Genomic DNA, 12,539 nt, shown 5'->3' with positions numbered 1-12,539 from the left:
GAAAAAACAAAATAAATAAGCTCAGTAACCTTAGTAAGAAATCAAATACTGCCCTTTGCCTTTTGTTACAAAACAATTAGTTTTGAGTATATATTTATCTTCCCAGACTCTAACCCTAAACAGAACCACCAAAATATGTATTTTCCTTTCCATAAACTGGTGGTCAACTGCATTTTCAATCTATTATTATTTCCACATATTCAAAATCTTAATCTCAGCCATTATGACCCTTGACATTCCTTTGCTTTCAAAATGAGAGTAACTTTACCTCCTGTATGTGCTTTACCTATTTTATGTGCATTCTGTTACAGAAAAATAAAGCTGGGGTTTACCAAGATTTCCAGAATTTATCACCATAAAGAAAAATCTGGCCAGGCATGGTGGCTCACACCTGTAATCCCAGCACTTTGGGAGGCCAAGGAGGGCAGATCACAAGGTCAGGAGTTCGAGACCAGCCTGGCCAAGATGGTGAAACCCCGTCTCTACTAAAAATACAAAAATTAGCCAGGCATGGTGGCACACGCCTGTAATCCCAGCTACTCAGAAGGCTGAGGCAGGAGAATGACTTGTACCCAGGAGGCGGAGGCTGCAGTGAGCTGAGATCGTGCTGTTGCACTCCAGTCTGGGTGACACAGCAACACTCTGTCTCAAAAAACAAAAGAAAAAAATAAGAAAAAAAAGAAAAATCCAAATTTTCCAAATCATAGTACAACAAAACTCCAATTTATCTGGGATTTTTCCCCCCTCCTTTTAAACAGATCAGGGACTTGACCAGAAAGTAGGTTTGGAATAGACATCAAGAAGCTGGGGTAGAAAGAAAGTCTGAAATGAGGATGAGGCTTCCCAGGACATGAATCCTTTTATACTTCTCAAGACAACTCAAAATTTTATATATCCATATAATGCCCAAGATCGATATACCAAGTTATAGTATGCTGCCCCTTTTTTCGAGATGGTCTCATTCTGTTGCCCAAACTGGAATACAGTGATAATCACAGCTCACTTCAGCCTCAACCTCCTGGGCGCAAGTGACCTTTTTGCCTCAGCCTCTTAAGTAGCTGGGACTACAGGTATGTGCCACCACACCTGGCTCATTTTTAATTTTTGTAGAGACAAGAGTCTTGCTATGTTGCCCAGGCTGGCATGGTGTACCTTTTTTAATGTCCCTGAATATACGGCTTTTAAAAGATTCTGTGAAATAACTAATTTCTGAATATATGTTAACTAGATTTCACTATCCACCTAACATGTCCCCACCACCCAAGGTGGCCAGAAAAAAATCCTATTAAGAGGACTTATACCCCCATAACTTTTCTATACTAACTCTAATGAGGAGAAATAATAGACCCTTCAATAAATGGTGCTGGGAAAACTGGATATCCACATGGAAAAGAACTGGATCCTTATCATATACCAGACATAAAAATGAACTTGAAATGGATGAAAGACTGAAATGGATGAAAGACTTAAATGTAAGACCCGAAACTGTAGCATTCCTAGAAGAAAACAGGGAAAAAAGCTCTCTGATGCCGATCTTCACAATGATTTTTTTTTTGGATATGACTGCAAAAGCACAGGTAACAAAAACAAAAATAAACAAGTGGGACTGTATCAAACTAAATTCTAATGATAGTTCCTTTCTTCATAGTTAACAGTAACTTTCCATAATAGGGTTAAGGCATCTCTTTCAAAATAGCATTATCTTGCTTAAATCACAGACAGTATTACAGAAAAAGAATATGATAATGCTTTTCATTTCTTAGGCTTTTCTATATGAAAGCCTTAAATTTAGATGGTGAATAAATGAGTATCTACTGCACAGGAAATTTCATACAATTCAAAATAGCACCTAAGAAAAAAGTCTACTGCACTTCCAAGTATCATCTACTAAATCAGTATTTAACAAAGAGCTTTCTACATTCACCAGGATTACTTTCCAAATCAGACAACACACCTAGTTTTCATAACCGAGGAAGGAGAAATTGCAAGTATCTTTAATAAAACTCATACTTAGTATCACCTTAAAAAGTTGAACACTGCCTCCAAAAGAGGGAAAAATGTTCCTTTTAATTGGAAAAAAGGCATACAAATTTACTAACGTGTGTATGGGAAGAACCACAGTGATTACCTCCCAAAAATGTTCCCCTTCTAAAGTCAGTGCACCCCTTATATAGATCTGAGAGTGAGGTTTCCTAGCCTTTACAATACTGGATTCTTTCTACTCTCCCCAAATCCTTATGCAATTATTTACGTATTTAAAATATTCACGCATAGCACTAAGGCTTAACATTCATAAAAGAAACGGCACAGTCTGAAGGCAAGTAATTTTATCTAAATGAATTTGTTTCAGCCAGTTTCTTAGAGAACTCTACATACATGAACTCTTTCTACAGAACATATGCAACTCTTCCTGCTTAACTATCACAGATCACATACTCCCACTAAAATCAAAGTTAGGTAAACCAAACCAAATCCCACAAGGCAGAGATTATAAAAAGATAGGAAATGACTTGCCTGTTTCAAAATTATCCTGAAGTTTCCGTGGATGAAGTTTCTTTTCACACTTCTATTTAAAAAAACACACACACACACACACAACACAGTCACCAGTTATTTCACTTATTAAAAATCAAAAGATGTATTATCAAATTTCTCAGGAAGAAAAACTGAACCAGGAATATAATCATCATCCCATTCTCTCACCAGTATTTTTGTATTTTGTATTTACTTTTCACACCTAAAATTTTTTTTAGTTCTTGATTACATACATACACATTATAAAGACATCAAAAAAATAGACAAGTATTGGCTAGGTGTGGTGGCTCACGCCTGTAATCCTAGCACTTTGAGAGGCTGAAGCAAACGGATCACTTGAGGCCAAGAGTCTGAGACCAGCAAAATCACCTCCCAACATACTTTATTTCTAAAACATAAAAATCAGCCAGGGCTAATTAATTTAGCTGAGGTGGCCAGGGACAGTGGCTCACAGCTGTAATCCCAGCACTTTGGGAAGCCAAAGCATGAGGATCACTTGAGCCCAGCAGTTCAAGACCAGTCTGGGTAACATGGTGAGACCTATTTCTACCAAAAAAAAAAAAAAAAAAATACAAGAATTAGTAGGGTGTGGTGCCACGCACCTATAGTCCCAGCTACTCTGGAGGCTGAGATGGGAGGACTGCTTGAACCAAGGAGGTGGAGGTTGCAGTGAGCCAAGATCGCACCACCACATTTCAGCCTGGGTGACAGAGCAAAACCCTGTCTAAAAAAAAAAAAAGAGCTGAGGCAAGAAAATGGCTTGAGCCCAGAAGTTCAAGGCTACAGTAAACAATGTACGTGCCATTGTACTCTAGACGACAGAGCGAGACCCTGTCTCAAAAAAAAAAAAAAAAAGGAAAAAAAGATTATTCATTACATTTCTCAACCCAGAGCTAATTAGTATTATATTTTTCTAGCTGATTTCCTATGAAGATGTGTGTTAACATCTTTTCATAAAATTGCAAACTTAAAATGGAATTTTATCATACGTACTAGTGTCTGATAGTCTTTAAAAATAGAATATATTGTTAAGAAATTCCTTTTTCAATAAATGTACATTGTCATTTTTAGCAACTTCATGGTAACCCACTGCACAGATCTACGATACTGTATGTAATATCATCTTCTTCAATATTTGTTTTCCACGTTTTCATCATAAAGGGGGTGAACATTCTTTAGATTCCTCTTCTAGGGAAAAGGTGAACACTTTTGTAGGGTTTTGATACAGCGAAGTCCTCTCTAGAAGGTTGTACCAATTAGTAATTCTTATGTGTTACCAATACACTCAATATACAACTGGGTTACTTCTTTTCATCTTTGCCAATCTGATTGGAGAAATGTATCTCATTTCAATTTACATTCTTTGACCACATATACAGTTTAACAATGTTATATGTTTATCAGTCCCTTTTATTTCTTCTCTTAAAAACTGCTCATATACTTGCTCTCTGTCATTAACTTTCGTCTTAAACAACTTTTAAAAATCTATTCAAAGTTCTTCTAGACAAATTTGAGAGTATTTTGTGAAGTTCTCCCAAAAAATCTACAAAGAATTTTATTGGTATCATATTAAATGTACACATTAATTTGAGGACAATTAACACTTGTACAATATTATCAATAAGTTATCTGTTGGCCGGGAGCGGTGGCTCACGCCTGTAATCCCAGCACTTTGGGAGGCAGAGGCAGGTGGATCACGAGGTCTGGAGATCGAGACCATCCTGGCCAACATGGTGAAACCCTGTCTGTACTAAAATACAAAAAAAAATTAGCCAGGGGTGGTGGCGCACACCTCTAGTCCCAGCTACTCAGGAGGCTGAGACAGGGGAATCACTTGAACCCGGGAGGTGGAGGTTGCAGTGAGCCGAGATCGTGCCACTGCAATCCAGCTTGGTGACAGAGTGAGACTCAATCTCAAAAAAAAAAAAAAAAAGTTATCTGTCTAGTTTTTGTTAAAAACAGCTGTTGAATTTTATTAAAAGCCTTTTAATCATCTACTAAGATTGTCTTCTCTGTTCTTGTCACTTTTATCAGACAGAAGAGAAATAATAAAGGTAAAGTAGTCAAATGAGTCATTAGAACCCAAATTAAGTAAATACCCAGGGAATTCAGGTAAAATATTTTTGCTAAAAATTTGAAATTACTATTATTACTCACCAATAAATGAAAAACAGGTGAAGCTACAATAAGAAAACCTAATATACAAATATCAGAACTTACAGAAAAGATAACACAGGAGACTGTTAGTTATGAATTAACTTTTGGACTGACTAAACAAAAGAATGAAAGAAAATTGCTTTATTCAGTTGTCATCAAGCAAAATCTAATGACAATAGCACTGGCTGTGTTTTTTTTATTTTCTAAACTCTATCAACTTGAAGAAAAAAATAGTTAAATCCCCCCAAACTTTTACCCTCACTGAAATAATATTTAGAAAAACATGGAGCAATAGCCAAATAATTGCTCTAGAGAACAGGTTTGAGTACACATTGATATTAAAATAAACAGCCACATAAAAAATTAGATGTACAATTGCATCAACATTATACATTTGTAATTAAGAGCAGCCAGAGATTTTTAGTGTGAATAGTGCACAATTCAGCTACACAAAAATCCTACTAGTATATCAATTAAAATAAGAACAAAACAAGTAACATTCCTGTGCTTTGGCAATGCCCTTGTTTCACTCTTCAGAGGATGAACTGCCTACTTAGTGTGACAGCTATAACTCTTACCATCAAAGAATTCTGCTGCTTTGCTGGCTGAAGCCCATTTGTTCTTTTCTTTTGATTAGGTGAATCTTGATACTGTTTTCTGCCATTTCCCCTCATACTTTGATTCTGTTTTCCCAAAAAGAAATATAATATGAATCTATAGTATAATATAATAGCACAAAAAAATACTCCATGAATATGTTTAGCTGGTTGAATCAAGTTTTTAGCAAAGCTTCTCCTACCCAAATTTTCATTAATCACCCTATCAATGTATTTTCTTATAGAAGTCAGTGCTTCCCAAAGCAAGAGTTCTCTAAAGGTATGAAATAGCAAATACACTTGCCCCTAGAAATCTTTCCACACCTCCACCAGGCGCAGTGGCTCATGCCTGTAATCCCAGCATTTTGGGAGGCTGAGGCAGGCGGATCACGAGGTCGAGATGAGACCATCCTGGCTAACACAGCAAAACCCCGTCTCTACTAAAAATACAAAAACTTATCCGGGTGTAGTGGCACACGCCTATAGTCCCAGCTACTCAGGAGGCAGAGGCAGAAGAATCACCCGAACCCAGGAGGTGGAGGTTGCAGTCAGCCAAGATGGCACGACTGCACTACAGCCTGGGCAACAGAGGGAGACACTCTCTTTTTCAAAAAAAAAAAAAAGAAAGAAATCTTTCCACACCTCTTGCCTTATCCCATGTCTGCTTATAGATCTCGTTTCTAATGCATAAATGGAACCTCTCTGTAAAGGAATGCCGAGGGACATTGGCTACAGTTCTTAAAGCAGAAAATGGGTAGATGTAGTAATCAATTGTTACCCTAGAAATCTGCTTTAAATTATTAATAAGCAGTATTAATTTTTACAAAGTTTTTACTATATTTTTACAAAATAACAAAGATTACTATTATTTTTTTTAAAATGGAGTCTCACTTTGTTGCCCAGGCCGGAGCGCAGTGCTTGGCTCTCTGCAACATCCACCTCCCAAGTTCAAGCGATTCTCCTGCCTCAGCCTCCCAAGCAGCTGGGATTACAAGCACATGCCACCATGCCCGGCTAATTTTTGTATTTTTAATAGGGACGGTGAAGGTTTTCACCCTGTTGGCCAAGCTGGTTTCAAACTCCTGACCTCAAGTGATCCACCCACCTTGGCCTCCCGAAGAGCTAGAATTACAGGTGTGAGCCAACGTTCCCGGCTAAGATTTATGTTTTAAAATGTGGGCCATTATTCCTAAACTTAGACATGCAATAGTTTGAATCTTGCTATTAAATTGCTTTAAGATAATTTTCCTACCAAAAAATTATTAAGTTTAAATTAAAACGAACATTTTAAACATTAATTTGTTGTTTGAGATATTGAAAAGATAGCTATTTGAGGACTGGCTAAAATAGAATAAATAGGAGGAACTTCTAAAATATATATATATAAAATAAGAATGTTAATTTACATTCCAACCTATAGGGAAAAATAACCAGTTGCTAAAATAGCTGGAAAACAATAACCTAAGTAAGTGATGTGAAGGAAGTATGGCTTTGAACGACTCATGTTACTACGCACTTTTAATTTAGTTTCATTCCACTCTTCCCAGCATGTTTTTTAATTGTGGTACAAAATACATACAATTTACCACATCAACCACTTGTGAATGTATAATTCAGTGGCATTTAGTATAGTCAGCACTACCCACTTCCCCAACTTTTATCATCCCAAACAAAAACTTTGCAACCAATAAACAGTAACTCCCTATTCTCCCCTCCCTCTAGCCTTGGTAATCTCTACTTTGTGTCTCTATGAATTTGCCTATTTAGGAATGGAATAACATTAATACGATATTTATCCTCTTGTGTCTGGCTTATTTCACTTAGCATAATGTCCTTGAGGTTCACCCATATTGTAGCATGCTTCGAAATTTTTTTTTTTTTTTGGAGATAGGGTCCCACTCCCGTTGCCCAGGCTGGAGTGCAATGGCGCCACCACAGCCTTGACTTCCCAGGCTCAGGTGATTTTCCCACCTCAGCCTCCTGAGCAGCTGGAACTACAGGTGTGCACCACCATGCCTGGCTCATTTTTTATATTTTTAGTAGTAGAGACATGCTGCCCAGGTGGGTCTCCAACTACTGGGCTCAAATAATCCGCCTGCCTCAGAGATGGGATTACAGGTATGAGCCCCCATGCCTGGGCAGAATTTCATTTCTTAATTTCATTCCTTTAAAGCTGAATGATATTCCATTATGTGTATACACCACATTGTTTATCCATTCATCTGTTGACAGGCATATGAGTTGTTTCCACCTTTTGGCTATTGTGAATAATGCTGCTATGAACATTGGTACACAAGTTATCTGTTTAAGTTCCTGCTTTCAATTCTTTTGGATATTACCTAGGAATGGAATTGCTGAGTCACGTGGTAACTCTGTTTAACTGTTTGAGAAATTGCCAAACTCTTTTCCACAGCGGTTGCACCATTTTACACTCCCATCAGCAATGCACAAGGTCTCCAGTTTCTCCACATCCTCACCAATACTTGTTTTCTGTTTTTTTGTTTTTTATTATAGCCATCCTAATGGGTAAGAAGTGATATCTCACTGTGGAGATACCACTAATTATTAACAATGTTCTCTAATGATTAATAATGTTGAGCCATTTGCATATCTTCTTTGGAGAACTGTCTATTCAAGTCATTTGTCCAGTTTTAAATTAGGTTGTTGTGTTGTTGTTGAGTTCTAAGAATTCTTTACATATTCTGGATATTAACCCCTTATATATATAATTTGCAAATATTTTCTCCTATTTTGTGGGCTACTTTTTCACTATTTTGAAAATGTCTTCTGAAGCACAAAAGTTTAATTTTGACAAGCCCAGTATACACACACACACACGCACATTTTTTTGAGACAGAGTTTTGTTCTTATTGCCCAGGCTGGAGTGCAATGGCGCGATCTTGGCTCACTGCAGCCTCTGCTTCCCGAGTTCAAGCAATTCTCCTGCCTCGGGCTCTACAGTAGCTGGGATTACAGGACCCCGCCACCACGCCCGGCTAATTTTTTGTATTTTTAGTAAAGACGGGGTTTCACCATGTCGGTCAGGCTGATCTCGAACTCCTGACCTTAGGTGATTCACCCGCCTCGCCTCCCAAAGTGCTGGGATTACAGCCATGAGCCACCACGCCCGGCCAAGCCCAGTATATTTTTAAAATTAAAAAAAAAAAAAGTAACATTGAAACCTGAAATTAAAAAGATAACATCAAGTATTAGTAAAGATGTGCAACGATTAGAACTCGCATGTATTTTGCTGAGGATATAAATAACTTGAGTAAATTAGCAAATAGATACTCAATAACACAGGCATATCCAGTGATCCAACAATTCTACTTTTCTTTCCTTTTAGTTACACAGAACTGTGTATATTCATCAAAAGACAGGTATAGGAATGTTCATAGTAGCACTGTTTGTTAAAGCCCCAAACTGGAAACAACCAAAATGTGCATTAACAGTGTTATGAAAAAATAAACTGTGGTGCTTAGAACATGTGGAAAAAGGAAAACAAGTATTAATAGCAGTGTAATTATACACTCGAATACAACAATGAAAATCAAAGTTTACAATACGCTGTTACTTTTTCTTCCTGAACAAAAGCCAATAGATCCCACTTGTGTTAATTTGGAAAATATTTTCCTTATGACTTATTTTTAAATGAACCTTTCATTGGCAGCATATACACAAAAGTCAGATGCTAATTCTTATTATTAACTGGATTTACACCGGAACTGTAAACATTAAGAAGCCTCAGCCCTGCTTCAAATCATAAGTAAGGAACATACAGGCTTTGATCAGTAACTCAGAGCTCTCTGTAACTATTAAGATGTAATTCTCCAATTGAGAAAAATTTCAAAGCCAAATGATCTAAATTTCTGAGAAGACTGTAATTGTGTATCACTCACCTTTCCTTTTAAAAGGTCAGACATTTCAGAATGATTATTATATGGCTTTTGCTGCAGTGGTTGCCTGTGCTTTACCCACTGGTCACCAGGAGAACCGTCAGGAAATAACTGCTGACTGTGGCGGAATTTGGTTCGACTGCACCAAGATTTAAAAAATAATCAAATCAGAAAATGTTCACTTATAGTTCTTTTAACAACTTAATAGTTAAATTTATAGACTACATATTTTCTTATTTACTGTCTATCTTCCCCACTGGAATGTAAGTTCTATGAGAGCAGAGATTTTAATCTGCACTGCTTTATCCTCATCACCCAGATGAGTGCCTGGTATTCAATAAATATTTCTTGAATGAATTAATACACTATTATTTTTTTTCATCCTAGACTTAAAAAAATTATCCAGGCCATCTCCTCCCTATAAGTGATTACAGTGTACTCTTAAAAAATATGCAGACTATAAATCTAAATTTAGATGAAACAAATGAATGTACATTTTCCTGTTTTTTGAGACTGGGTTTCCCTCTGTCATCCAGGCTGGAGTGCAGTGGCAGGATCACAGCTCACCGTGGCCTCAACCTCTCAGGCTCGAGCCATCCTCTCACCTCAGCCTCCCAAGTTGCTGAGACTATAGGCACACGCCACCATGCCCTGCTAATTTTTTGACCCTGCACAAGTCAGTTACAGACCACATCCTAGGCTGAAAGATGATCTGAGAAAGTAAGCTACCCTCTAAAGTATAAAATTAAAGGGCACAAGATAATGAATGAGCAAATTAAGTAAAGATCCAGTCTCGAATTCTTCTGCAAAAGAATCTATTAAAATGTTGTACTAATGCAGGCTGAGCGCAGTAGCTCACACCTATACTCCCAGCACTTTGGGAGGCCAAGGAGGGTAGATCACTCAAGGTCAGGAATTCGAGACCAGCTTTTGACTAATATTACAATAACAGATTCTGAAAGACATCAGGGCATTTAGTCCAAGCTCCTGTCCTCAGAATATCCATCTAAAATGGAATGCTACCGATTTAAGAAATGCTTACTATAGAGGTGGTTTACTCCTATTTAATTTCTGAAGCTCTGTCATAAAAGCAAATCCAAATTACAGAAAATGTAAAAATCAACTCTCTCTGAATCTAACATAGGCAACTTTGTAAACAAGGTGATTATGCTTAAAATATATATTATGTTTAAAAATACAAGCTTATTTAACAAAGTTACTTTCCCAGCCTACTCTGTAACTGACTTGGATGCAATTAAGTTGTAAGCCAGAGGCCAGGCATGGTGGCTCACGCCCGTAATCTCAAAACTTTGGGAAGCTGAGGCAGGAGGATCACTGGAGCCCAAGAGTTCAACAGCAGCCTGGGCAGCATAGGGAGAGCCCCATCTCTACAAAAAATAAGAAAAAATTAGCCAGGCTTAGTGGCATCTGCCTGTGTTCCCAGTGACTCAGGAAACTAAGTGGGATGATTACTTGAGTCCAGGAGGTCAAGGCTGCGGTGAGCTGTGATCATGCCACGTACTCCAGCCTGGGCAACAGAGAGAGACCCTGCCTCAAAAACAAAAAACAAACAAAAAGTTCCAAGCAAGAAAATGTTCTTCACGGTTTATGTCCAGGTAGTAGTCACTCTTGATAATACACAATCTCTGACACAATTTTTTTTTTTTTTTTTTTTTTTGAGACCGAGTCTCACTCTGTCACCCAGGCTGGAGTACAGTGGCATGATCTTGGCCCACTGAAACCTCCGCCTCCCAGGTTTAAGCCATTCTCCTGCCTCAGCCTCCCGAGAAGCTGGGATTACAGGTGCCTGCCACCACGCCCAGCTAATTTTTGTACTTTTAGTAGAGATGGGGTTTCACCATGCTGACCAGGCTGGTCTTGAACTCATGATCTCAGGTGATCCACCTGCCTTGGCCTCCCAAAGTGCTGGAATTACAGGCGTGAGCCACTGTCCCTTGCTGGGAAATTTTTTTAAAAGCCCAAGTCTTCACTGTTCTATCTCCAATTTAACAAACTACATTAGCATCCTTCCTCTCCCCTACAAGAAAACAAACCTCAACATATCCTCCATCCAAACGTCTTTAGAAACTCAATTATCTTAAAAGTAGGATATGACAACAGAGAAGTAACACTAAGAACACACGACACAAGATTTTTTTTCTTTTCCTAGTGTTCTATCTAAAAAGTTGGTATCCTCTTGAGTATACTATTTTAAAAGGTGCCTGAAGCTCCTTTCCAACTCCAATTAACCTTTTTCATCTCATCAGAAACCCTTTTTAAAAATCTTCTATTATCTGTGAGACCAATAACAAAGAGTATCTATAAAAAGAAATCTTACACCCTCTGCAAATTTTAGAAGCAAAATACTATTATTCTACTTTTAAAAACTATCAGAAAATCAGGATTCCATGAATGTATTTCTTTACCTCAATTTTTCCACAGTGGGTTTAGCCGGCGTGCTACCAGTTGAGGAAAATCCATTGTCACTGTCTGAGGAATCGCCAAATCTTCGAGAAAGCCAGTCCCTTAATGGTCTGCAGAAACATTAAGAATTCACTTTCAAAATATGGCTACAGACAGAAGATGACTATCCCAATCATGAAAGTTACATTTCAAGAAATATGAACACACCTGATAAAGGGAATGGCCATAAAAAATTTGTTAGGTGCCAAACCAAGTTTGGATTTGGGGGTCATATCATTTCTATGACAAGGCAATTTCTCAATAGAGAACCACTCAATGTTCTGAAACACAGAAGAAAATAATTCATTTAGTTAATTTTTATCAACGAGCTTATAAAAGGATTTCCCTACTTATTCATTTGGGATACTGTCCAGTAACCTGAAAATACTCTTGTTACATACCCGAATTTCTCTTCTAGTTTTTGGGTTAAATTTTGTGTCTTTTGGAATTCCTGGAATGATGTACAAACGAGCAAGCTGGTCATTGATTCGAAGTTCAATGTAATCATCCTTACAAATATAGTCTTTGATATCAAAACCAGTTTCTTCAAAGACCTGGAAACAACAAATTTGGATGAAATTTTCATTTTAGTTCTTAGGCCTCTAGTTCATTAAAATTTATTCCCAAGACAAAAACTCAGAAAAAGGGGACATGACTTGTATTTACTATTTCTAGAAATGACAGGCTGGTACAGAAATGCATATGAGATGTAAAAAAAGTTCTTGTGTCCTATTGTTTCTAATACTGTATCCACAGGCGGTATGGTATATAGAGAACCAGTCCACTGTAGACCTGATTGCTGACATTCAAACACACCCAAACTATATATCTTTCCCAGAATAAAATTCTGAAGGCTAGTGATAGAGGTTTCAAGATTTCCCACTTTCCAAAT

The 12,539-nt window shown here is 37.6% G+C and overlaps 1 protein-coding gene across 5 annotated transcripts in view; it reads right to left on the bottom strand.

Moving 5' to 3' along the window:
* DCP2 (decapping mRNA 2) overlaps positions 1-12,539 on the bottom strand; it is a 44,274-nt gene that overhangs the window by 7,686 nt on the left and 24,049 nt on the right. For 3 of the 5 annotated variants that reach the window (XM_016953631.4, XM_063810575.1, XM_016953634.4), the window contains 6 exons: positions 12,049-12,201; positions 11,816-11,928; positions 11,611-11,718; positions 9,188-9,323; positions 5,271-5,375; positions 2,515-2,566 (listed from right to left, as the gene is read on the bottom strand). In XM_016953631.4, coding sequence (XP_016809120.1) covers positions 2,515-2,566; positions 5,271-5,375; positions 9,188-9,323; positions 11,611-11,718; positions 11,816-11,928; positions 12,049-12,201 — 667 coding nt within the window. The remainder of the gene's footprint in view (positions 1-2,514; positions 2,567-5,270; positions 5,376-9,187; positions 9,324-11,610; positions 11,719-11,815; positions 11,929-12,048; positions 12,202-12,539) is intronic. The other 2 variants (XM_016953633.4, XM_063810576.1) reach the window with 1 other exon arrangement.

Source organism: Pan troglodytes, chromosome 4 (genome assembly GCF_028858775.2).
Source record: "Pan troglodytes isolate AG18354 chromosome 4, NHGRI_mPanTro3-v2.0_pri, whole genome shotgun sequence".
NCBI classification, from domain to species: Eukaryota; Metazoa; Chordata; class Mammalia; order Primates; family Hominidae; genus Pan; species Pan troglodytes.
This window is presented reverse-complemented; position numbering and strand designations above follow the sequence as displayed.